This window comes from Dendrobates tinctorius, unplaced genomic scaffold (genome assembly GCF_039654945.1).
Source record: "Dendrobates tinctorius isolate UK_male_01 unplaced genomic scaffold, ASM3965494v1 ptg000084l, whole genome shotgun sequence".
Taxonomy (NCBI): domain Eukaryota; kingdom Metazoa; phylum Chordata; class Amphibia; order Anura; family Dendrobatidae; genus Dendrobates; species Dendrobates tinctorius.
In genome coordinates, this window is record NW_027361752.1 from 44,470,483 (window position 1) to 44,498,412 (window position 27,930).

Below are 27,930 nucleotides of genomic sequence, written 5' to 3' on the forward strand. Positions count from 1 at the left end.
AGTGAACCAAGGACTCATCCACCCAGATGTCCCTTTGGGGCACGTACACTTCAGCAAACTTTTTGTTGACGTGTTCGATGACAGGCCGAACTTTGAAAAGATGGTCAAAGTTGGGGTCATCTCGTGCGAGACACTGTGCATTATCAGTATAATGCAGAAACTTGTGGATGGCCTCAAAACGCGTCCGGGCCATGACCATTCGGAACACTGGAGTGTTGTATAAAATATCAACACTCCAATATTGCCGAATTTCCGGCTTCTTCAGTATCCCCATATGGAGGACCAGGCCCCAAAACTGCGTCATTTCAACTGCATCTACAGGAGACCAGTTTGAAAATGATGAACGCGGGTTTTGCTCCAAAAATTGACGAGCGTACAAATTAGTTTGCTCCACCATGAGGTTAACAAAATCCTCAGAGAAAAAGACTTTGAAAAAGTCAATTTCTGTGAGGCCGGTGGTGTCAAACTTGATTCCTGATTCTGCCACAAAATCGGGAATCAGTGGCTCGTAATTTTCGGGGGGCGAGGTCCATACGGGGAGTACTGGGTCAGCTGCGGGCATGGTGGGCGCTGCCTCATCTTCTGTCCTGGAGCATCTGCGTGGCGGTTCCGCAGGACCGGAGGGGGAAGAGGATGAAGAATCCGAAAAATAAAGAAAAGTGGGATCGCCATCCTCGCTATCAGTGTCGGAGGCAAGTATAGCATATGCCTCCTCCATTGAATAGCGCTGTTGGGATGAATTTGATGACCTTTTTGTGTAAATATGGTGCTTGGGTGTATACTTTATTGAAAACTGTATGTGAGGGGGGGGAAGTGATTGGTGTAAACTTTCTGTAAAGAAAAAGCTGTGGAAAAAAGTCTAAAACAGCAGGCCCTAGCTGATAAGTGTCACTTATCAAAATTAACAAGTATATCGATGGCCGACGCCATCTTCTGTAAGGTGAGATGGCGTCGGAATTTTAATGCAATCACCGCGACTTTAGGGCCCGACGTACTATCCCGTCCACGGTCATACTGGCCCGGGTACAGTGGTCAGCATAGTACGTCGGATGTCAGAAAGGGGTTAAGGAAATTGTCCAGAAACAGAGATCGTCCGCATAAGAGGTTCACAGGGCAAAAGTCTACTCGGGCTAAATACCCTTTTGATCCAGACCTAATTAAGGTTTGGTTACAGTCCCCCCCAGTTGCTATCCGTTACTGAGGGTTCCTCAATCAGAAACCCCTCCGATCGTCAGATTGACTACCTTGCCCGTTCAGTTTTTGAAGCTTCAGGAGCAGCGCTTTTTCAATCTTTCGCAGCAATTTGGGTCACTAAGGCAATGGCCGCTTGGGCAGAAGTCCTGATTACTTCCTTCCAGGGCACCAATCTTCCCCCGGAGGCAACCACGGTCGCCAGGCAGATAATTCACGCAGCAGACTTTGTAGTGGACGCCTCTTTTGATGCCGCCAATTGCGCTGCCCAAACTGCCGCTTATGCGATCTCCATTAGAAAAGCCCTATGGCTCCGCGACTGGCGGGCGGATGCCACATCTAAAAACGGCTCGTCTTTTTGGAGAGAAACTGGATCAGCTTATTTCTGATGCTACCGGAGAAAAATATAAATTCCTTCCTCAACAAAAGGCTGTTTGGCCGTTTCGCAACCAACAGCCGACGTGCTTTCGATCTTTTCGCAACAACTCCGGTTGGTCCTCCTCTACCTTCTCTTCCGGATCAGGTCCGTCTCCACGCGGAGACAGGCTCCCGGGTCTCATACAGACCTAACCGCTCTTGGAAACCCAGGCCCTAGGGCTTCTGGATCCAGAGGAGCCAGATCTCATAGATCTACCCCATGACTTGTTGCGGTATCCGGCGGACGCCGACATAGTAGGCGGCTGCCTACTTTCCTTCAGCCACACCTGGCTCGCGGTCATCCACGACAAGTGGGTCAGGGAGCTGGTGTCCTCCGGATACAAGATAGAATTTTCTTCTCCCCCTCCAACTCGCTTTTTCCTTTCCTCCCCCCCAAGGGAAAGACAAGAGCCTTCCTTCGGGCTGTTCAGGCTCTTCTAAGGGACGGAGTCATCATTCCTGTTCCTCATCATGAAAGGTTTAGAGGATTTTATTCAAACCTTTTTGTGGTTCCAAAGAAGGACGGGACAATGCGGCCCATTCTGTATCTCAAACTGTTAAATCAGTTTGTCATGGTTTGGCGATTCCGAATGCAATCTCTCCGGTCAGTGGTCGCTTCCATGGAAAAAAGGAGAGTTCCTAGCATCCATCGACATCAAGGACGCTTACCTTCACATTCCGATCTGCCCGTCTCACCAGCAGTTCCTGAGTTTTGCAATTCACGAGGAACACTTCCAGTTCGTTGCCTTGCACTTTGGACTCGCCACTGCCCCCAGGGTCTATACCAAGGTCATGGCGGCTGTCATGGTCATTCTCCACTCTCGGGTAGTAGTAGTGTTACCGTATCTGGACGACCTGCTCATCAAGGGTCCGTCCCTTCCAGCCTGCGAGGAATCTGTGGAGATAACAGTAAATACACTTTCGCTCCTGGGGTGGAAGATAAACATCGCAAAGTCTTCCCCGAAACTGGCTCAGCAGATTTCCTTTTTAGGAATGATCTTTGACACTTCCCGCGGGTTGGTCATTCTCCCTCCAGAAAAGACGCAAGCCTTACAACAGGCAGCGCGGACTCTTTCCCGTCCAGCTTCACTCCATTCGTTTCAGCATGAGCGTTCTCAGAAAGATGGTAGCTGCGATGGAAGCAGTTCCATTTGTGCAGTGCCATCTCCGTCCCTTACAACATGCGTTGTTGTTAGCTTGGGACAAGAATCCGTTCTCCCCGGACCGTCGGATCCTTCTGTCCCTGCGGGTCAGGCAAGCCCTCAGGTGGTGGACTCTGAGGTCCTCCCTGAATCAAGGGAGCGATCAGATTTGCTCTACGGAGTTTCCACCATCTCCTCGCAGGTCACCCCATCAGGATCCAATCCGACAACGCCACGGCTGTAGCGTATTTCAACCGCCAGGGAGGTACCCGGTGCAGGATGGCCATGCACGAAGTGAGTCACATCCTCCATTGGGCCGAGACCAACCATTCATCCATCTCAGCAATCCACATCCCGGGCATAGAAAATTGGGCGGCAGATTTCCTCAGTCGCCAAGGCATTGCCTCGGGAGAGTGGTCTCTTCATCCAGAAGTCTTTCAGCAGATTTGTCGTCGTTGGGGGACTCCGGATGTGGACCTCATGGCCTCAAGACTAAACAACAAGGTGTCTCGGTTCATTGCCCGATCGCGCGATCCAAGCGGACGCCCTAGTTCTGCCATGGCACTGGTTCCGGCTTTCGTACATCTTTCCCTCTCTTCCCTTGCTTCCGAGGGTCATCAAGAAGATCAGAGCGGAGGGTGTACCAGTGATCCTAGTCGTGCCAGATTGGCCGTGCCGAGCTTGGTATGCAGAACTAATAAAACTAGTCGCTGACGTCCCCTGGCGACTTCCAGATCGCACAGATCTGCTTTCTCAGGGCCCGATATACCACCAGAACTACGGGGCCCTGTCTTTGACGGCGTGGCCGTTGAATCCTGGATTTTAGCACAGGCTGGGCTCTCACGACGTGAGTTCCACCATGATTAGTGCTAGGAAGCCTATGTCCAAGCGTATCTATCACCGCACCTGGAAAATCATCTTTTCATGGTGCAAGGATCATGGTCGATCCCCTCTGGTGTTCTCCATTCCGGCCATATTGGAATTTTTTCAATTCAGATTAAACTCAGGCCTCGTGGTTACCTTGCTCAAGGGCCAAATTTCGGCTTTGTTAGTGCTTTTCCAACGCAAAATTGCCACCAAACCTCAGGTCAAGACGTTCATTCAAGGAGTTTCCCATGTGGCGCCTCCTTATAGAAGGCCATTTGATTCATGGGACCTTAACCTGCTTCTCGGGGCCTTACAGGAGGTCCCTTTCGAACCGTTGCAGGACATGTCATTGACCGTCCTCTCTTGGAAGGTGGTCTTTCTAGTGGCAATTACGTCAATCAGACGAGTTTTGGAATTGGCAGCCCTGTCCTGTCGCTCTCCATTCCTGAATTTTCATCACGACACGGTAGTTCTCACGACGTCCCCGTCCTTCCTGCCCAAGGTCGTCTCCTCTTTCCATCTCAGCGAGGAAATTGTTTTGCCTTCCTTTTGTCTGGCGCCAGTCCATCACATTGAGAAGGCCCTCCACACCCTGGATGTGGTTAGGGCGCTGAGACGGTACATCTCGCGGACGGATCCCTTCCGCAGGTCAGATGCCCTGTTCATACTTCCCGAGGGGCATAGGAAGGGTCTAGCCGCTTCAAAGGCAACGCTAGCCAGGTGGATTCGCTCAGCGATTCAGGAATCCTACCATGTCAGGAACGCGCCTGTCCCAGCGGGGATAAAGGCGCTCTCTACCCGGTCAGTGGGCGCCTCTTGGGCCATTCGGCACCAGGCCTCGGCCGAACAGGTCTGCAAGGCTGCGACTTGGTCCAGTCTGCATACTTTTACAAAACATTACCAAATTCATTCTCGGGCCTCTGCGGATGCAGCTCTCGGCAGACGCATCCTGCAATCGGCAGTACCTCAGTGTTGACTCAGTGGTACATAGGGTATTAGCAGATGTATGCTCCCCACCCAGGGACTGCTTTATGACGTCCCACTGTCTGTGTCCCCCAATGAGGTGTAGGAGAAATAGGGATTTTTGTGTACTCACCGTAAAATCCTTTTCTCCGAGCCATTCATTGGGGGACACAGCACCTGCCCTGTTTAGCCTACTGGCTCATTTGTAGCATTCATAGGTTTTGACATAGTTATGGTTATTGTTTACTGTTTAAGCTCCTCCTGCTTTTTTCACTGAACTGGAGATATCTCATCCAGCGATAGGGTGTATACTGCAGGGGAGGAGCTATCTTTTTTTCTGGTTTACTTAGTGTCCTCCTAGTGGCAAGCAGCATAACACCCACTGTCTGTGTCCCCCAATGAATGGCTCGGAGAAAAGGATTTTAAGGTGAGTACACAAAAATCCCTATAATATTTTTTTTTTTTTTTTTTTTTCTTTTCTGTCTTTAGATCTTTATTTAGATGTCTTGGTATCTCAGAAGGGCTTTTTCTGATATGTAAAGGAAAATTGTATGCTTCCCCAGGCCCCCCAAACCGCCACCATGTATTTATTGATTCCTTTTGTATTCTTCCTAACATGCCCCATTACGTGGCTTATTGACTTTTTAAATATGTTCTTTGCTATATGCTTATTAGTGAGTTGCTAGTCTTGGAAGCGCTGCTTTAACCAGACTAATCACACCCCTTTGGGCAAAAGTGACATGATTTGCCAAAGCGGCATCACTGTCGACTGTTTGCCTATCTCCCTGACACTGCACAATAAACCAAGTGAACACTCGCCAGCTTCATTGGCGCACTGCTCATGCCTAGGAAGGCTGCAGTGATGTCAGACACAGCTAACTATTACCGCTTGCGTTTTGAAAACTTATAGCATTCCAGAATGGTTGGAACCCCAACAATCCCAAAGAGAGAAACTCTGGAGCATGGTAGCTGTCCTAGTGGGTAATTTACATAATAATTGCAGCTCTGGTCCAGCTGTTATCTTGTATAGTGGCTTGGCTCTACTCGGGTTGGGGGGAGCATTTACAACCTAACATTGCTCCTAGATGAAACTTTTGTAAAGTGTAGGGGAGTTGTCAATGTTTAATAAGAAAAACCTCTATCTTAATTTTAGAAAGACACTAAGGGCTCATACTCACTTGCGAGAGACTCGCACGATTCTCGTATGAGTGTCTCTCGCATGAAAACCTGGCACTCCCGCTGGCACTGGGACTGGAGCGTTTGGCTGCATAGAAATACATGTAGGCGCACGCTCTGGTCCGAGTGCCGGAGGCAGTGCCAGGTTTTCATGTGAGAGACTTGCACGAGAATCGTGTGAGTCTCTCGCAAGTTAGCTTGAGCCCTAAAAGTGATGGTCTTTAAATAGTTGGTTTTCTTAATATTTCAATTTTTTTTTTCCAGCACCTGAAAAGAACAGCGAGTCAAAAGACTTAAAAACTACAGACTTAAGTTCGGATGATGAAGTAAAAAAAGATTCGTCAAAGAAAAAGTCAAAAAAGCACAAAAAACACAAAAGCAAAAAGAAAAAAAAGAAAAAGAAAAAAGAGAGAAATGAGAAGAGATCCAAATCTACTTCAAGTGTTGAAGACCAAGACCAAGAGAATGCAAGTTCAGAAATAAAGTCTTCTTGGAAACCAGTAATTTCACCTCCAGGAGAGCAAGACAGAATTAATATTTTGTCATCCAAAACTGTGGAGAATGTAGATGCTCTGCCTTCACAGGGAGTTCAAGAAAACGTGGATTCTGTTAAAGGACAAGCCACTGGACCCCAGTTAGATACTGATTCTGGGTTTTTTGGTCCTAAGTGTCCAAATGAAATGCAGTTTTCAGTTTCTTCAAATATTCTTCCTATCTGTGAAGTAGAAATTGCAGAACCTTCAAAAGACCTGGATGTTACATGTCAACAAAATAATGAAAATGTGAAATGTACTGATGAACAGCATGAAAAACTGCATACAAACCGTGAAACAACTGAAGCCCTCCAAAAAGAAATATCTTTGCCGAAACCAGAATCAGTACGTTCAGAAGGAAAAAGTGTTGAATTGGGGGAAAGTAGATTAAATTCTGAAGGAAATAAAGATCACCTTAAACAATCTGACAATAAATCAACGTTACCATTACCGTCACAGACAGAATCAATTAGCGCTAGTCTATCAAAATCAATAGCAAAATCACGATCAAGGTCGAAATCCTTAGCAAGAGAAATTCGATCAAGATCTAAGTCCTCTACAAAGGTGCCAAAGAAACAAGCTAGCTTAAAGTCTCTTACTAGACAAAGATCACGTTCAAGTTCTCTTGTGCGAAGGCACAGGTCCCGGTCCAGCTCAGCTGGCCAGAGACGGAGATCAAGATCCAAAACTCCCATTAGGCGAAGACGATCACGTTCTAGCACTCCTGTGCGATATTCTAAATCGCCAATAAGGAGTTGGTGGTCAAAGTCTATAAGAAACAGGCAAAGGTCTGTGTCAATTGAAAGGAGAAGAAGGTCTAGAACAAGGTCCCTTGGAAGGAGACGTAGGTCAAGGTCATCTGAAAAAAGACGTAATTCAAGGACAAGGTCTGGTGCTAAAAGAATAAGATCAAGATCACGGTCAGCAAATAGAAGAAAATCAAGATCGACTAGCCGTAAACATAAACTGCGTTCAAGATCGGCAAGTAAACAAAAATCTAAATCTGTTAGAAGGACTCCATCAAAGTCTAGCTCGCCTTCTAAGAAGCGGAAATCAAAGTCTGCCTCTCCAGTTAGGAGGCAAAAGTCAAAAACAGCCTCCCCTGTTAGGAGGCATAGGTCTAGGTCTCGTTCACCTGTACAAAAACGCAGTTCGAGATCTGATGTGGCATCTAAAAGACAGAGATCTAGCTCTGCTTCCAGAAGACGCAGTTCAAGGTCTACCTCCAGAAGACGTAAGTCAAAGTCTCCCTCTGTTTCCAGGAGGCGCAGGTCGAGGTCCCCCTCTGTTTCCAGGAGGCGCAGGTCGAGGTCCCCCTCTGTTTCCAGGAGGCGCAGGTCGAGGTCCCCCTCTGTTTCCAGGAGGCGCAGGTCGAGGTCCCCCTCTGTTTCCAGGAGGCGCAGGTCGAGGTCCCCCTCTGTTTCCAGGAGGCGCAGGTCGAGGTCCCCCTCTGTTTCCAGGAGGCGCAGGTCGAGGTCCCGCTCTGTTTCCATGAGGCGCAGGTCGAGATCCCCCTCGGTTTCCAGGAGGCGCAGGTCGCGGTCTCCCTCGGTTTCCAGGAGGCGCAGGTCGCGGTCTCCCTCGGTTTCCAGGAGGCGAAGGTCGCGGTCTCCCTCGGTTTCCAGGAGGCGCAGGTCGCGGTCTCCCTCGGTTTCCAGGAGGCGCAGGTCGCGGTCTCCTTCGGTTTCCAGGAGGCGCAGGTCGCGGTCTCCTTCGGTTTCCAGGAGGCGCAGGTTGCGGTCTCCCTCGGCTTCCAGGAGGCGCAGGTCGAGGTCTACCTCAGCATTCAGAAGGCGCAGGTCAAGGTCCGCCTCCAGAAGACGCAGATCAAGATCGGTCTCCAGAAGGCGCAGGTCGAGATCTGCCTCCAGAAGACGCCGATCAAGAACAGGCTCAAACACCAGGAGGCCTAGATCTATGTCTGGTTCAGGTGTACAGAGACAAAAGTCACCATCTCATTCAGCAAGCAAAAGAAAGTCGAGGTCTACTTCAGTTTCAAGGGGAGACAAATCCACATTGTTGTCAGTAGCTGGTAATGTCCAGTCTGGGTCTGTAATTTTGAAGTCAAAATCTGTGGAAAGTGAACTAACATTGCAGTACAAATCTTCTGCTGAAGAAAAGATACCTGGAAGCATGTCAGTAGATGAAAAAACGCTTCCCATCTCTGAATCAGCTGTGGAATTACTTGGTACAAATGAATCTACAGTAGAATACCACGGTGAAATGAAATTGCCTGATGTGACTTCAGTGACTGAATCAGTAGACAGTTCATATGAGTCAAAAACCAGTTCAACTGTAGCTATACTTATGCCATGCAATGATAATAGTATAGACATGGAGTTGTGTCCAGTGGAACAGAGTATTTCTTCTAATACTGCATTTGATGAAGACATTTCTACAGAATGCGACATGGATATTGAGCCCTCTTCAACACCCACACACATTGATTGCATAGAACAGCCTGCAGAAATTGAAATTATAGGTGAAAACTATAAAACCTTTGAGGTTGAGGAAGCAACAGATCATGCAAAGGTTGTAGAGCTGAGGACCGATGAACAGCCAGAACAAGATACTTTAGGCATTGGTACAGAAGATGGAACTGTGTGTAAATCATTTGGACTATCTCTGTTGGCAAGCTCTTGTACCGTAGAATCACCTGAATATAAGAAAGCTGAATTGTGTGATGAGAGATCCATGGTTGTTCCCTTAACTGATTCTTTGTGTCACACTAAACCGAACGAGGAAGGAAAATCTGAATTTGCTTATAAAGGTTCAGAGTCTGCATGCAAAACTACCACCTCTCCAAACACAAAATTGTCAAGTACTGAACCTTTGCCAAATTGTATAGAGATACAGCAAGATTCCGAATCCATCAAATATATGCAAAATACCAGCTCTGATGCACCAGTGATGAAATGCCGGTCTCAAAAACCTACTGTTTCTGACCATCCTAGCCTCACCGATAAGGAAGACATACCGGAATTGTATGTAGAAAAGCGGGTGGATTCTTCGAAAACCAGTTCAACAAGTGACCATATCACTTCTGAAGCAAAATCATGTTTTTCTCCAGTTACTTGTAATATTGAATTGGATTTGTCATTCAAGGATGAAAGTATCAAGCTCAATAGTTTAATTTCAGATGAAAGCCAAAATGTTCCCGTACTTGCTAGTCTAAGCAGTAGTATTTCCCCCAAAATTTGCAAACGCATTGAGGATTCTTCATCAAGTATATTAAATGATGATTTTTCCCACCAGAAAAGCACTTCCAATTTAAAGTCCTCAACCTTGGATGAAGATGTAATAAAACAAAGTTGCTTGAAAGAAAGGCTTGAAATGCAATTCATAGGTGATGACTCTAATTCAAAAAAGAGAAGTAAATCAGAAGAGGAAATTATGGAAGCTAGTCAGTCCAAAGCGGATTCTCAAAGAACGGAGTTAGAACAAATTAAAAGCAGCCATACTGCTGAACATAGTTTTTCCGACTATCCAAAACCAAATTCCAGAAATGACGTGTGTACACCCAATGAAACCGAAAAGGACAATGCACCCAGCTGTTTTACAGATAAGGAACTTGTATTAAATGATTATAATTTGAAGGAAACGGGTGATGAGAAATTATCACACCCTGTTAAAAACGCTGTAGAAGAAAAGCAGACTTTATCCAATGTATCCATTAGTGATGATCTTAGTATTGCGTTTCAAGTTGAAGAATCTAAAAACTTGCCAGTATCCTCACCTTTTGGGATGAAGCTTGTGAAGTCTTCTCAGCTGCTCGAAGATGAGCTAAATGTTCACAGCTTATTGAAAAGGGAAAAGATGTCCGCCGCTGAGGAAGAAAAGTCTACCTCTAAAATTGTTCTTCGTGATAGTTCAGTTTCACCTAGTGTAGATTTTCCTGAGATTACAAAGTCTAAAGAACCAGCTACTAATAGTGTAATGCCTTTGATTGATTCCACAAAACAAAAATTGGAAGACCAAAAGCATGAAGTAATTTCAAACACTAATAGCACAGAATCTGATTGTAAAGATGTTTATAAACCTTTAAACAGTATGAATGACGGCTGCTCTAAACTTAATGCCGACAAGATCTTGCATGGCGATGCTAATCAATTTGAGAGTTCTAACAGTATCCAAAAGAGTGATGAAATAATCTGTCAATTAGAAGAAATAAGTACTAAGTTAAGAGAGCAGAGTTCCTCTGTTCTGCATGATGAAAAATGGTCTAATAGTCATCAATTTAATAATGAGGAAGCAAAACTGGGGACTCAGGAAAGTATTTCCATTACAAAGTCTGTTCAAGCACATTCTTCTGGTGACTTAATCCAACAGACAGACTCTGTTTTCAGTAAGCACCCTGATCGTGAATGCTCCACGAAGCATGCAGATGATGTAATAAATCTAAATGCAGTTATTGATGAGCACAACAGCCATGAAAATAGTGTTAAAGAAGGTCCATTCCAGTCATCAACAGAAGATAAGCAAACTGAATTAGAAACACTGGATCAAAGTTCAAATGCCAAACCTGCTTATAGTGGTTTCAGAAATATTAAGTCCTTGGAAGATCCAAAGTTGTCCCCTAAGCCCTTTTTGCATGAGACAGGGAAGCTATCTGTTAGTTCTGTGCCTGTTCAGTTCAAATTTAGCAAAACCTTTAAGACTCTCGGTATCTCTCAACTATGTAGCACATCTGAAGACTCACTGGATGTAGAGATTTCTAAAGTTAACACCTCTTCGGGTATTCTCCGTAGCGCCACTGCATCTACATCAGATACTTCAAAGTCCAGTTCAAAGGCATCTTTGGAGCTATCAAGTACTCAACATACGGCAAATATTGGTGTGAAATCTAAGTCTGGTTCCATTGTTGAATCCTCCTCACGTGATAAATCTACTGAGCCCTCCCAATCAGACCATCAGTCCAAGCATCTTTCTGAGAAGGACCTTTTGCAGGCTGATGACCTCCAAGCTGCTGATGATTCTGGTTCTAGTGCAAAGCACACATTTCCTCACATTAAGCAGCGGCAGTACCGATCAAGATCTGTAGCTAAAGATAGTCGAACACCTTCTGAAGATAGAGGACATGCCTCTCGTTCCCGATCAAAGTCTATTTCCCGAAGACGACGTTCAAGTTCTAAATCTTCATCACGGAAAAAGCGGTCCCAGTCAACATCAAGAAAGAAAAGTTCACACTCTAAGTCGGACAGAAAAAAACGTTCCAGGTCAAGAGGACGAAAACGGCGTTCACAGTCAAAGTCCAAGGGCAAAAAGAAACGATCCACTTCAAAATTATCAGGAAAAAGAAAACGTTCCAGATCAAAATCATCTGAGAGGACTGAGGGTTCTAAATCTGTAGCAAAGCAGAGGAGCTCACGTTCGAAGTCAAAAACACGAAAAAAGTTGTCCAAGTCACCTGAAAGGAAAGGCAGGTCACGTAGTAGATCAGAATCAAAGAGAAATTTACACTCCAAAACAAGTTCTACAAAGCGATCTCGTTCCAAGACTCCAAACCGCAGGAGAAAATCACATTCTAAATCATTGTCATCAAGAAGTCGCTCGCGTTCAATGTCTGCCCCTTGGAAACACTCAAAGTCTTCATTACGTAGAAAACGCTCTCATTCCAGTTCAAGATCAGTGACACCAAGAAGACTTTCCCGTTCAAGAAATAGGAGGCGTTCTTTCTCAAGATCTCCAGCTCTACGAAGTTCTTCAAGATCACGTTCGCGGTGGCAGCGTTCCAGATCTCGTGGAAGATGGCGGCGTTCACGTTCTCTTTCAACCTCCAGACGTCGCTCTAGGTCAACATCTAGGCTTTCTTCTTCTCTATCAACTAAGAAAAGAAAATCGTTATCACCGCTTCGTAGGAGGCGATCAAGATCACAAAACAAGCAGAAAGAAAAGTCTCCTGTAAGTAAGCGCAAGTCAACCTCACCACCGCCACTGTTACAGAAAAAAAGTGCCTTGTCAAAACCGGCAGGTTTTAAGCACAGCATTGGGTTAAAATCTCTTATTCAGAAACAGTTATCCCAAGCCAAGTCACAAGGATCAACTGGAAAGCTGCCCAAGGAACCATTACCTTTACTTAATATAGCAAGGAGAACACAGTTACCACTTTTTTCTTCTAGAGCACAGGCTTCTATGTCTAATATGAGTACTGTTGGACAAATGTCTATACCTAATTTGGATGAGGTGCCTCTACCCAGTATGTCTGCAGGAAGTCACAGTCATATGCCTAGTGTACCACCTGCAGAACCACTTTCTGTGTCCAGCTTAGCTGCTGAAACACAGTTGTCTGTTCCGGACCTGACAACTACAAACCAATGGCACATGCATGATATGTCTGGAGCATGGTCTGTACCTGATATTGCTGCAGGAACCCAGTGGTCTATGGGAGACTTAGGAGCTGGTGCCCAATGGCCGATGTCTGAGCTAACAGCTGGTTCACACTGGCCCATGCATGATATGAATGTTGGAGCTCAGTGGTCTATTCCTGATCTTGCTGCTGGCACACCATGGGGTGTCCCCGATGTAGCCACTGGAGCACAATGGGCAGTGCCAGACTTGACTGCTGGAGCACAATGGGCTGTGCCTGATCTCACTGCAGGGTCTCAGTGGGCCATGACTAATATGAGTGCTGGAGCTCAGTGGGCTGTGCCAGACTTGGCAGCAACAGCACAATGGACAGTGCCTGATCTTACTGCTGGTGCACACATGCAAAGGGCTGATTTGGCGCCAGAAGCTCAAGTTCCAGGCTCAGATCTTGCACCTGAAGCACAAGTTCCTGGTTCTGATCTTGCTACTGAAGCCCAAGTCCCTGGATCCGATTTGGCTGCTGAAGCACAGGTGCCTGGGTTTGACATGGTAGCTGAAGCTCAAGTACCACCTGAACAAGACTTGATTTCTGAAGAGCATAATATGCCTGATGTAGCTGCTGAAGCTTTGGTGCCAGTTGCAAGCTCAACAATTGTGCCTGATGTTGCAGCTGGAATTCCATTACCTGATGTTACAGCTGCTGCACAGATGCCTGTACCTGATGTTGCTGCTACAGTACATATGCCAGATGTGGCGACAGAAGCTCAAAAGCAAATGTCTGACTTTGTTTCTACAGAGACCTATATGACTTTGTCTCCTGAACAGTCAGTTGAGGATTTACATTTTGGAAAGCCTGTTGCATCTTCTGAACATCAAACAGAATCCAATGCACTTGAGTCCAACATGAATACTTCGCAGAACTTAAAAACTGAAGAGACTTTATCCTCTGAGCAGCAATTGCCACTCGATTGTATTGAGAAATCTCAGTCTAGTGAATTGAATGATAAAACCAGCTTGGGGGACAAGAATGACCTACATTTAAATCAGGAGCCAGTAACAGATTTACTAATTAACCTTCCACAGCTAGAGCCTGCCATGGACTCTGAATGTCAGTTAAGTAGTGAAACGTGTAGGGAATCTGATGTCCCTTTTGCTCCCTGTGAGAGTTCTGATTACACCGCCCATTCCATATCTGTGGGGCCAAATGCTACAAAAGAAAAGGGCTCCGATTTCCTGCCGTGTGATCCCCATGACAGCCATAGTAACATTTTTGTTGAACCTCAATCTAGCCCTATCCAAACAACATCTGCTGAATCCCAATCTTGCCCTAGCCAAACACAACCAATTGAATCCCAATCTAGCCCTAAGCATGAATCATCTGTTGAACCCTATGAGGATAGTGGCCAGGTTCCACTTGATCTAACAAACTCAATGACTGACAATTTACAGATTAAATTGTATAATACTTCTGATCATACACTGAGAGAGGAACCCTATACTGTACTCAAAGTTGCAAGCCCTGACAACTTAATACAGAATGAATCCACACTGGAAATTAATTCTCACAGTATTTCTAACCTCAAGGAAATTGAAGCTTGTAATTCAAACCCTTCTCAGGAAGTAGGCCTCCCTTTCCCACCTGAACACGCTGCTAGTCCAGAACAAGCTCCGCTTGTTGAACCATTTTCTAGCCCTGATCACCCTCAGTTAGTGGAACCCTATATTAGCCCAGTACATCCTGCATTGGTGGAACCCTACACCAGCCCAGAGCGCTCCCTTTCAGTGAAAATGTGTATCAGCCCAGAACACCCTCAGCTTGTCGAACCTTATGCTAGTCCGGAATTTCCACAGCTAGTTGAGCCATATGCTAGCCCTGATCATGAACAGCTAGATGAACCCTACCATGACACAGAAAATCCACAGGTTTGTCAACCTTCCAGGAGTCCTGTCTTAACTGAAATTGCTGGCAGCCCTACTGTAAAACCTGATCTGTGTTCTACCTCTGGCCAAACTTTATCTCAAATTGTGACATGCCCACAAACTAATTGGAATGAGCCAGAGATAAATACGGATTCGTCCAGTGCTGACGATTCAAAAGGCAATAAAGATTTTTCTCAACTGCATGAATACTCATCAGATACATTAGTGGTACCTAAGAAACAAGAGATGGTGGACTCTGATTATACGCAGTCCAGTAAATTAAATACAAGTATATCTCTGCAAGAGGTTCCTTGCACTAATCTCATTACCGCTTATTCATTAGAAGGCTGTTTTAGTCCCAAGGAGACCACTTCAGAAGAATATTCATCTGCCGAAAATCAGCCAGAAGAAACTTCTATAGGACCTCATTTGGAACACCCTACAAGCCCTGCCCAGCTCTCGACTAAACAGCCTTGTAGTCCTCACACAATTCACCAAGAGGAATCTTTTTCCATCATCGACCACAAGCCTCTTAATTTATGCAATTCACCTTATAGTGCAAATCTTGATTCTTCATGTGTTACCACCAATGAGGAGCTTCTGAGTGATCATGTCGCCGCTGAAAAATTTCAGTCGAAAGAACTGTGTTACGTTAATGAAGATCCCCAACTACCTAAACACTTCAGTTCTGAACAAGAGAAGCTGTATAATATAACAGTTCAACCTCAGGAAAACGTTCAAAGTCCATCTATACGACGCACAAATAATCAATCTCTTAATGATGATCAAGCCCGAATACCAAAATATGAGCACCCTTCTGCTGAGGACACAAACAAAGACGATAATTTACATGTTCCTGTCTTGTCAGATACCATAGTAAATTTGCATAGTGGAGATCCATCTTGTACTATCATATCTTTACCAGACCAAGATGAACATGAAACTATCACTGAGCCTTTTCACTCTGAAGAAAGTGATTTTCATGACAAATTAATTGTTACTGAAGTCGATAAACTCTCAGACAGAGCTTCTCCCAGCCCAGATGCAGTCTTGCCTCATAAAACACAAAGCTATTGCTCATCTCCTTCAAAAGAACTTTCTGATTCCACCAATATTATTGTTTCAGAGCATTATTCTGATTTTAAACACAGCATATCCTCTGAATATTCTGTCAAAATCAACCAAAGCCTTGATCAAACCATTAAAACTGATGAGTCTCCTAGCACTGATGTTATCCAATTACAAGAAATATCTCCTGACAAATATTTTGACAACACATTACCTACTGAAAATTCATCATTTCCTCTAGATTTGACATGTATAAACCAAGATAAACTACATTGTTTGACTTCTACCCAAGCCACGGACTCATCTGTCGAATGTATAAAGCATAAACCTGAGGATAATGGGGAATGTATTAAAACTAATAACCATTTTACAATTACTCCACCTGACCTATTGCCTTATGATTCTGATCAACCTACAGATACTTGTTCTGGACCTTCATCTGAGCCAGTTCCATTTAATTCGCAACCACCACCAGAACTTCTACCTTATGATTCTGAGCAACCTGCAAACTCTTTTCTCAGTATTTCAGATTATTCTACTGAACAAGGTTCTTCAGTTTTTCATGCACCACCTGAGCTATTGCCCTACGATTCTGATCAGCCCATTGACTTGCACAATCAACAGCCACAACATACTGAAGAACTACTGGTCCATGACTCAACCACTATCCATCCTGAACCTAACAAAACTTTAGATCTGCCTTTAGTGGAAACTGAGGAAAGCTTAAGTAACAGTGAATGCTTAGATATACATGAAGTACCAGAAGAATGTGAACCTTGCAATGAAGCAGTTGATCCACAACCGCATATCCATCCTGAACCTAACAAAGCTTTAGATCTGCCTTTAGTGGAATCTGAGGAAAGCTCAAGTAACAGTGCATGCTTAGATATACATGAAGTACCAGAAGAATGTGAGCCTTGCAATAAAGCCGTTGATCCACAACCAAATATCCATCCTGAACCTAACAAAGCTTTAGAACTGCCTTTAGTGGAATCTGAGGAATGCTTAAGTAGCAGTGCATGCTTAGATATACATGAAGTACCAGAAGAATATGAGCCTTGCAATGAAGCCATTGATCCACAACCGCATATCCATCCTGAACCTAACAAAGCTTTAGATCTGCCTTTAGTGGAATCTGAGGAAAGCTCAAGTAACAGTGCATGCTTGGATATACATGAAATACCAGAAGAATGTGAGCCTTGCAATGCAGCCATTGATCCACAACTAAATATCCATCCTGAACCTAACAAAGTTTTAGATCTGCCTTTCGTGGAATCTGAGGAAAGCTCAAGTAACAGTGCATGCTTAGATATACATGAAGTACCAGAAGAATGTGAGCCTTGCAATGACGCCATTGATCCACAACCGAATATCCATCCTGAACATAAAGCTTTAGATCTGCCTTTAGTGGAGTCTGAGGAAAGCTTAAGTAACAGTGCTTGCTTAGATATACATGAAGTACCAGAAAAATGTGAGCCTTGCAATGAAGCCGTTAATCCACAACCACATTTTGTAAAGGAAGTTTCTTCTGAATCTCCTCTGACAGAGCACATGTCTCCTTCAGAAACTCTACAAGAACATTCAGCTCCTTCTCCAGTTATTCATTGTACCCAAGATTATCCGGGTTCTACATTGTCTTCAACTGATGAAAACCAATCTGTTCAGCAATCTGTAGAAAATGAGCAACCAGTTGTTCAGCTAGACTTAGGTTCAGACAGTACAGAAAATCTAACTTTCAGGGGTGAAGACAAAACTGAACAAACTTCTCTATTAAATGTTCCTGACACTTATGAGGCACAGTGCACTTCCAAGTTAGTGAACACCTCTGAATCTGAAACATCAAGAGTTTTGCCTTTGATGCAAGATGACATTGCTTTGGAAACTACACAGCAGAGTTCACCGATTAAATCCCTGACAGATACTGACTGTACACAGTCTCAACCTGTGTCTAGGAATACAGATCCCATCTCAGAAGTGAAAAGCAGACCAGAACATTCACGATCAAGATCCCGAGACAGAAAAAAATCTAGATCTAAGTCTGTCCCAAAAAATAAACGTTCTCGCTCTAAATCCGTAACCAAGAAGTCATATTCTAAGTCTCTTGTGAAATCAAGGAGAAGCAAATCACGCTCAGCTTCTACTGAAAGCAATAGACAATCTCCTGTAGTAAAAAGGAAGGAATCCACACATGTGGGGCGGAAGAGATCTTCAAGGTCAGCTTCTGTCAGCAGTAGAAGGCGGTCTCGTTCTGTATCATTGTCTCCTAGAAAGCATTCAAAGTCAACTTCTGTTGGTCGCAAGTGTCATAGGAGGCACTCTCGATCGCCCTCCGAGATTCGTAGACGGTCTCGTTCACCATCAGTCCCCAGTAGGAGAAGATCTAAATCATTGTCCCGCAGAAGACGCTCCCCTTCATCTCCTGCTACTCGCAAAAAAAGCTCCCCTTCGCCTTCTGTGACGCGCCGGAGACGTTCAGTTTCCGCTTCACGCAGGAGACGCTCCCCTTCACTGACTGCATCTCGTAGAAGACGCTCCCCTTCTCCACCTACCACTCGCAGGAGACGTTCACCCTCTGTCACTCGCAGGAGACGCTCTCCTTCTCCTATTGTAACTCGCAGGAGACGCTCTCCTTCTCCTATTGTCACTCGCAGGAGACGCTCTCCTTCACCTATTGTCACTCGTAGGAGACGATCTCCCTCTTCCTCTCGCAGAAAGCGTTCTCGTTCACCATCTGCACCTCGCAGGAGGCGTTCTCCTTCGCCTTTTACCACTCGCAGAAGACGCTCTAATTCACCCACAATTTCTCGTAGGAGACGATCGCCATCACCGGAGTTTCGCAGAAAGAGATCCCCATCATTGTCTATATCTCACAATCGGCACTCCCGTTCTCCATCTGTACCAAGAAAAAGACGATCTCGTTCTACATCTGCCTCCCGCAGGAGAAGATCTTTGTCCACTTCTCAGAGGAAACGCTCCCGTTCCGTTTCCTCCCCCAGAAAAAAGAGGTCTAAATCTGCATCAAAATCACCGACAGGCAAACAGTCAAAGTCTGATCGTTCTCCGAGTCCCTCACAGAGTGATATTTCACGTAAGAGGAAAACACGGTCACGGTCCTCATCGAAGGACAAGAAAACTGTTGAAAAGAGAAGAAAAAGGTCAAGCTCTAAAGATTCTTCTAAAGATTACTACAGTGCTAAACAAAGGCGGAAAAGTCGTACACCTCCAAGACGGAAAAAGTCGAGGTCTCCTGGCAGAAGGACAAGTGTATGCAAATCTCCAGTTAGGAGGAGACGCTCGAGATCGCCTATTAGAAGGAAGAGTTTTAGTAGGTCTCCCATTCGTCGAAAGCGATCAAGATCTAGAGATATGTCTATGGACTCCGCCCGATCCCCTAAACGTCTCACGGATCTTGGTAAATATTCTTTGATATCTAGTTCTATGTTCTAAATTACTGCCAAGCTTGAAGGGATAGAAATCTTCCCTTATATGTTCAGATAAATATTGGTAGTCTGTGACCTTGGATCTCCACCAATTGACAATTTTTAGTGTGCTCTGGGGACTATATCTGTCCAGTGCTAAAGAAATTATAGATCTAATTTGAAACCCCTTCTAGAAATCTGGTGATCGTTATTGGTAGACTCTGATTTTATGTCTCCTATGTTTTATCTTAGAAAAAGATGATGATTGTTTCACAATACCGATTTTACCTTTTCAGACAAAGCTCAACTTCTGGAAATTGCCAAAGCTAATGCAGCGGCCATGTGTGCTAAGGCAGGTGTTCCTCTACCACCAAGCTTAAAGCCTGTTATAACATCAACTGCAGGCCAGGATGAAAATATTACCCATCGGACGTATGGTGTAACCATACAGGAACTTACAGAGGTTAGTAGAAGCCAGTTTCTAAAAGAGGAAAAAAAAAACCCTTTTTTTGGTACAGGGTTGAAAACATGAATCATTAGATTATATATTTTGGCGTTTTGTTTGCTATTAAATTAGTTTGCGATAACAACTATTATGATGCCTTGTGCGTCTGCCACTTTTTTTTATTGTAAAAGGTGAATATTTGAGATGCATTGGACATGTCCAAAAATTTGTGAGTATTTGTTTTCCAATATGTGAGAACGGGGCAATGGAAATTTTGAGGGAATGTTAACACTTGGTACCTGTCTTGCTGATTTCATTAATCAGCCCTAAAAACCTTGGGTGTTCATGTTAAATTTAATTAGGATCTGTGTGTTATGGGCTATAGTTGTGAGAAAACAAGTGACGTGATGCGGATTCTGCTCAAAAGCAATGTCAAGTAACCATGACTATTATTGGCAAATTGAACTGGAAATCTGCAGCAAAATTCTGATGGTCGGCTTTGATTTTGTTTATTTCGTGTACTCCCAGTCCCATGGCGATATTTTGAGCATGTTTGGTGGAGAATCTCCAACAAATCATGACCTTAACCCCTTTCCTACAATGGACGTAATATTCCGTCCATGTGACCTGGGACCTAAGTCCCATGGACGGAATAGTACGTCTAATGCGATCAGCTGCGCTCACGGGGGGGAGCGCAGCTGATCGCGGCCGGCTGTCAGCTGATTATCACAGCTGACACCGGGCACAATGTGTCAGGAGCTCCCTCCGTGCTTCCCTGCGACCCCCACAGCAGCGCGATGTGCTGCGGGGGTCGCCTTCCCTGCTGGTCCCCGGATCCAATATGGCGACGGGGACCTTCGGGGGCCTGCAGGGAGCTGGCTTCCTCATTGCCCGCTGAGCGCAGGCATGAGGAAGCCTGCTGCAGTGCCTGTGACAGATCGCTGATCTGTCACAGCGATCTGTGATGTAACAGATCAGCGATCTGCCACAGGACAGTGATGTCCCCCATGGGACATTATAATAAAGTAAAAAAAAGTAAGAATAATGAAGAAAAAATCCCTAATAAATTCATTTTTTGAAAACAAAAAAACAATAAAAGTACACATTTGGTTTCGGCGCGTCTGTAATGACCCACCCTATAAAACTGTCCCATTAGTTAACCCCTTTAGCAAACCCCTTAAAAAATAAAAAAAAGCAAAAAATAATGATTATCATACCGCCGAACAAAAAGTGCAATAACGCACGATCAAAAAGACGCATATAACTATCCATGGTACCGCTGAAAACATCATCTTGTCCCGCAAAAAACGAGCCAACACACAGCGTCATCAGCGAAAAATAAAAAAGTTATAGCTTGCAGAGTAAAGCGATGCAAAAATAATTTTTTTTCATGTAAAATTGTTTTCATTGCATAAAACCGCCAAAACATAAAAAAAAGACAAATGAGGTATCGCTGTAACCATACTGACCCAAAGAATAAAAGCGCTTTATTAATTTTACCGCACGCGGAACGGTGTAAACACACCCCCCAAAAGAAATTCATGGAACGCTGGTTTTTGTTCATTCTGAGTCCCAAAAATCGGAATAAAAAGCTATCAAAAAATGTCACGTGCCCGAAAATGATAACAATAAAAACGTCAACTCGTCCCGCAAAAAATAAGACCTCACATGACTCGGTGGCTCAAAATATGGAAAAATTATAGCTCTCAAAATGTGGTGATGCATAAACTATTTTTACAATAAAAAGCTTCTTTTAGTGTGTGACAGCTGCCAAAAATAAAAACCGCCATAAATAGTAAATCAAACCCCCCGTTATCACCCCCTTAGTTAGGGAAAAATAATAAAATAAAAAAAAAATTATTTCCATTTTCCCATTAGGGCTAGGGTTGGAGTTAGAATTGGGGGATTTCCACTGTTTTGGCACATCAGGGGCTTTCCAAATGTGACATGGCGTCCGATCTCAATTCCAGCCAAAAAAGTTAAATGGCGCTGCTTCCCTTCCGAGCTCTGCCATGTGCCCAAATAGTGGTTTACCCCCCATATATGGGGTATCAGCGTACTCAGAACAAATTGCACAATAACTTTTTTGGGGTCCTGTTACTCTTGGGAAAGTATAAATTGGGGGTTTAAAGATCATTTTTGTGGAAAAAATGATTTTTTATTGTAAGGCTGTACGTTATAAACTTCTGTGAAGCCATTGGGGGTTCAAAGTGCTCACCACATATCTAGATAAGTTCCTTGGGGGGTCTAGTTTCCAAAATGGGGTCACTTGTGGGGGGTTTGCACTGTTTAGGCACATCAGGGGCTCTTCAAATGCGACATGGCATCCGATCTCAATTCCAGCCAATTTTGCAGTGAAAAAGTCAAACGGCGCTCCTTCCCTTCCGAGCTCTGCCATGCGCCCAAACAGTGGTTCCCCCCCCCCCCCCCCCCACATATCAGGTATCAGCATACTCAGGACAAATTGCACAATAACTTTTGCAGTCCAATTTCTCCTGTTACCCTTGGTAAAATAAAAAAATTGAACCTGAAGTAATTTTTTTTGTGGAAAAAAGTTAAATGTTCATTTTTTTTTTTTTTTTTTTTGAAACATTCCTCTGAAGCACCTGAAGGGTCGATAAACTTCTTGTATGTGGTTTTGAGCACCTTGAGGGGTGCAGTTTTTAGAATGGTGTCACTTTTGGGTATTTTTTTATCATATAGACCCCTCAAAGTGACTTCAAATGTGATGTGGTCCGTAAAAATAAAATGGTGTTGTAAAAATGAGAAATTGCTGTTCAATTTTAACCCTTATAACTTCCTAACAAAAAAAATTTTGGTTCTCAAACTGTGCTGATGTAAAGTAAACATGTGGGAAATGTTACTTATTAAGTTTGAGTGCCATATCTCTGTGATTTAAGAGCATAAAAATTAAAAGTTGGAAAATTGTGACATTATCAAAATTTTCTCCAAATTTCCTTTTTTTTTTTCACAAATAAACGCAAGTTATATGAATGAAATTTTACCACTAACAATGAAGTACAATATGTCACGAGAAAACAATGTCAGAATCACCGGGATCCATGGAAGCGTTCCAGATTTATTACCTCATAAAGGGACAGTGGTCAGAATTGTAAAAATTGGCCCGGGAGTTAACGTGCAAACCACCCTTGGTAGTGAAGGGGTTAAAGCTAGGGCTACACTGCGACTTTGGCCTTGACACAGGTCAAGTGGCTAAAGATTGCTAGGTGTGTAGTTGCTACAAGACAGCACAATAAAAGCGAGTGGGGTTTCATTGTGACTCATATACATTGACAGGCAAGCCACACAAAATTCAACTGGATATGATTGACATGGTTACACTACCCTCGAGGTCGCAGTGTAACCGCAATCACTTGTATTGTGCTGCGATGTAGCAGCAACATCTCGCAAGCTTTGGCTGTATAACTTGTTTCCAAAGTCACCATGTATTACCAGCCTAATTGTGTACTTATTTATTTTTTTTCATTTTCATATAGTTAATATTTTTTTTTTTTTTTTTTTTTTTTTTTTAGAAATGCAAACAAATTGCTCAGAGTAAAGAAGATGACGTGATTGTAAATAAACCTCACGATTCTGATGAAGAAGAAGAAGACCGACCTTTTTATAATCATCCGTTTAAAGTCAGTGAACATAAACCCATTTCCTTCAGTTTACTGGTAAGTACTTGTCAATTATTTCATTTCTAGCTATTGAGTAATGCATTAATGAAGTGTCTTGACTTTAACCCCTTAATGACGGAGCGTTTTTCGGTTTTGCGTCTTTTGTTTTTCGCTACTCTTCTTTACAGAGCAATAACTTTTTTATTTTTCCATCAATGTGGCCGTATGAGGGCTTATTTTTTGCGGGGCGAGTTGTACTTTTCAACGATACCATTGGTTTTACCATGTCTTGTTAACAGTAAACGGGAAAAAAATTCCAAGTGTGGTGAAATTGCAAAAAAAAAGTGCAATCCCACACATTTTTTTGTTTGGCTTTTTTGCTAGGTTCACTAAATGCTAAAGCTGACCTGCCATTATGATTTTCAGGTCATTACGAGTTCATAGACAACAAACATGTCTAGGTTCTTTTTTTTTTGTATAAGTGGTAAAAAATTTTTTTCCAAATTTTGCTAAAAAAAAAAAAATTGCGCCATTTTTTTGTGATCTCAGGTTGGGTGAGGGCGTATTTTTTTGCGTGCCGAGCTGACGTTTTTAATGTTACCACTTTTGTGTGCAGTTAGTCTTTTTTATCGCCTGTTATTGCATTTTAATGCAATGTCGCAGCGACCAAAAAAAGTAATTCTGTTTTTATTTTTTTTCGCGCTACGCTGTTCAGGTTAATCCTTATTTTGACTGGGCGATTCTGAATGCGGCGATACCAAATGTGTAGGTTGGATTTTTTTGGGGTTTTTTGGTAGTTTTATTTTGATTGGGGCGAAAGGGGGGTGATTTGAACTTTTTTTTTATATTTTTAAACACATTTTTTTCTTGCTTTTGACATTCTTCAATAGCCTCCATGGGAGGCTAGAAGCATCTACTACTTGATTGGCTCTGCTACATAGAGGTGATGTACAGATCACCTCTATGTAGCTGAATTACAGCATTGCTATGATCACCAACCATAGGGTGGCGCTCATAGCAATCCATCATCAACAACCAAAGAGGTCTCCAGGAGACCTTTGGTTGTGATGGCAGCACGCATTGCTGACCCCCGATCACATGACGGGGGTCAGCGATGCGCGTATTTGTGGCCCGGCGGCCGGAAGCGCTTGTTAAATGCCGCCATCAGCGTTTGACAGCAGCATTTAACTAGATAATGGGTGCGGGCAGATCTCTATTCCGCTCATGCCTATTTCGGGCACATGTCAGCTGTTGAAAAAAGCTGACATATCGTGGCTTTGTGGTGGGTTCACCGCCGGAGCCCACCTCAAAGTGGCGGATACTGCCAACTGACTTACTATTCTGTCAGCTGGCAGTAAAAGGTTAAAGGAATCCCCCCCCCCCCCCCCAAGATCTGAAATAATTGATCATTGGTTTTCTGTAATTTGCCTGAATTTATGAAAGAGTTGACAGTGGTTTGTAAGAGGGTTCCAAAGTATGAATCCATATGTTGGGGGAGATTTATCAAGCTAAATATGCCAGAATTCTGACCCAAATGGAAAGCATTTTAGACAATTTTAATGTCTTATCTGACTATGGTGTGTCTTGGTAGGAAAGGGTCATGACCTAGTGTGCAACCATGTGCACAAAATAAAACTGTGGAAGTGTGGCACATACAGTAAGCTAGCTTATAGGTGATGTAAACTTAAACTAGGCAGTCTTATAATACCACAAGAACTACTATACTAAATCTGACGCATTTTAAGACTACTAGGTCTTGGGTCGCATGGTTTAAGAATTAGATAGTATTGATCTGCCCTTTTAGCTTCAGTTTTTGATCTGCTTCCTTTCAAGTAGAAAGAAAACAGGATTTTTGGTTGCTTACCGTAAAATCTGTTCCTCGGAGCCTTCATTGGGGGGACACAGAAACCATTATGCTGCTGCCACTAGGAGGCTGACACTATGCACAAAAAGTTAGCTCCTCCTCTGCAGTGTTCATCTCACTGACTGGCACTATGTTAATCAGAAAGCAGTAGGAGAAACAACAAGATAAAGAGAAAAAACAAAACAGTAACAATAGAACACAGAAAAGAAAAGCTGATAAACATGGGAGGATGCTGTGTCAATGAAGGCTCCGAGAAGCAGATTTTACGGTAAACAACGAAAAATCCTGTTTTCTCTATCGCTTCATTGGGGGCACAGGAACCATATGATGTCCCAAAGCAGTCACTGGGGAGGAAACAGCAGAAACTTCGTTCAGGTCTGAGACCTCGCCACTGCCGCCTGCAAGATCCTTCTGCCTAGGCTGGCATCCACCGAGGCGAAGGTATGGACCTTGTAAAATTTGATGTACGTGTGAATGGAAGACCATGTTGCCACTTTGGAATGTTGTAGGGCAGATGCCCTATGGTGTACCGCCCAGGGGGTGCCCACTGCCCGGGTAGAGTGAGCCTTAATCCCAGGGAGAGGCACCCTATTCTTGACCCAGTAAGGCTAGGTTTAGATTTGCAGATGTCAGAGCTGCGGAGGGCTGGGTAGTTCCTCCGTGAAGCTCCGCCCACTGCAGCACCTCCTCAGTTCAGCTCCGTCCAAGTCTGCATGCGTACCCATCTTTAACATTTGGTACGCAGGCCATGCGGATGTATTCTGATGCGTCCGCATGCGTCATTTTGACGCTGTGGCGACCTGCGTCGAACGCAACATGTTGCATTTTGTGGCTGTCTGGCTGTCGCTGCAGCGTCAACACGACACATTCAGATGCATCCGCATGGCCTGCGTACCCAATGTTAAAGATGGGTAGGCAGGCTGCATGCAGACGTAGGCGGAGCTGAACGGAGGAGGTGCAGCAGTGGGCGGAGCTTCACGGAGGAACTACGCAGCCCTCCGCAGCTCTGTGCCGACCAACGTCCCTGGACAGTCAAATGGCAAAACACTGCACCCCAGTCAAGAAGGCTGGCATCCGTTGTCACCACCTGCCAGTGAACGGGAATGAAGGACTGGCCCTGGAAGATGAGGGGATGACACCCACCAATTGAGGGACCGTTTGACTCAGGAAGAGAGCTGAATCGGGCGCTCCAAAGAGAGAACAGACATGATCCACTGCGAAAGGATGGCCTGCTGATGTGGTCTTGAATGGAATTGCGCAAAGGGGTTCACTTCCGACGTTGCCACCATCCTCCCCAGGACCTTTCATGGCTGAGCGTAAAGAAGCCGAGGGCCTTGTAGAGAGCGAACTTGCTGCTGGAGGATTGCTCTATTCAGGAAGAAAAACCTTTGTCTGACTGGTGTTGAACAGCATGCCTAGAAAACTGAGTTGCTAAGTCGGAACAATGCAGGACATTGCCCTGTTGACTTGCTACCCAAAACGGGACAGGGTGTTGAGAAAGATGGCCAGGCTTTCCTGGGCTTGAGAAAAAGACAGAGCATTGATGAGGATGTCGTCGAGGTATGGAATGAGTACTAGGCCTCTGATCCTCAAAAGGGCCATCAACGCTGCCATGATTTTTGTGAAAGCCCTGGGAGCGGTTAGGAGACCGAATGGCAGGGTGAAAAACTGGAAATGGTCCTGCTGTACTGCAAAATGCAGGAATCTCTGATGCCCTGGGAAAATAGGGAAATGGAGATAACATTGTTGGATGACTTTAGAACAAAGGAATTCCTGTGCCTCCATGGAAGCAATTACTGATCTTTTGTTCTGTAACTTTAGATCCAGGATGGTCCAAACCGTGCCATCTTTCTTCGGCACCACAGACAGGTTTGAATATAAACCTGTGAAACGTTCCCGGTCTGGGACTGGAACGATTACCCCTGATCTGAGAAGGGAGGCAATGAATGCAAAGAAACCCAGAACCAGAGAAGGATCTCTTTTGAGGACGGGATTCGAAGAATCAATCTCGGCACTGCGGAACGAAATCTATTTTGTATCCTGAGGATACAACCTCCCAGACCCATGTGTCCTCCACTGAGGCGAGCTAAATGTCCCTGAAAAGGAGACGACCGCCCAGGCTGGGAGATGCGCTGGGGTCTTGATATAAGTCATGCCAAGGAAAATCTGCCAGATCTGGCCTGGTGGATCTACCTTGAGCGTTACGGGCACGCCAGGATGGGGTGGGATTAAAGGAAGCCTTTTTCCTATCTTGGCTAGCCTGCGGCCTCTGCTAGTGGGAAAAATCCTCCATCGCCACGAAAGGACCCAAACTGCCGCTTCAGAGGAGGCTAGCGAGGTTTGGACTGGGAAGGAGGGAACTCGTGCCCCCCCCAGTGGCCTCCTTAATAATTTGGTCCAACCTGGAGCCAAATAGATGGGACCCCCTGGAAAAGCAGACTGGTAAGGACTATTTTGACAAGTCCGCCTGCCAGGCCTTAAGCCAAATATTCCGTCAGATGGCCACAATATTTCTGGACGCCTGAGCTGCGCAAGATGTCGCATCCAGGGAGGCAGGTACCATGTACTTCCCTGCATGAGAAATCTGGTCCGCGAGGTCTGCCAACTCCTCTGGTCGAGCTCCAGCAAGAATGCTCTGACGAAGTTGTTTGGTGCATTTGGCTATGGACTTCGAGACCCAGGTAGAGGCAAAGCCGGGCATTCTAAGATCCTGTCATTGGAATCCTTGAGGGATGCTCCATTAGTAGGCGGGAGGACCATGTTGGTGGACAGACTGGAAACTCTCGGGTCCACGGTCGGAGAAGCTGTCCAGTTAGCGGTGAGTTCAGGAGAGAAGGGTTATAGGATGCCGAGGCGCTTCCCTCTTTGAAAGCGTCTGGTCGGGTTCTCCCTTACCTTGGCAAGTAGAGGTATCCTTGATGCTAAAGGTCTGGTTGACAGCCACAATGAGGCTCTGGACCATATCTCTCATGTTAGAGGCTTGGTCTGAATCCACGTTC

General features: G+C 44.7%; 1 protein-coding gene across 4 annotated transcripts in view; it reads left to right on the top strand.

Moving 5' to 3' along the window:
* Positions 1-27,930, top strand: part of SON (SON DNA and RNA binding protein) — a 154,911-nt gene that overhangs the window by 74,352 nt on the left and 52,629 nt on the right. For all 4 annotated transcript variants that reach the window (XR_012233959.1, XM_073584612.1, XM_073584613.1 and 1 more), the window contains 3 exons: positions 6,021-18,995; positions 19,299-19,465; positions 22,981-23,124. Coding sequence is in view for 3 of the 4 variants with exons in the window: in XM_073584612.1 (XP_073440713.1) it covers positions 6,021-18,995; positions 19,299-19,465; positions 22,981-23,124 (13,286 nt within the window). In the remaining variant the exon portion in view is untranslated. The remainder of the gene's footprint in view (positions 1-6,020; positions 18,996-19,298; positions 19,466-22,980; positions 23,125-27,930) is intronic.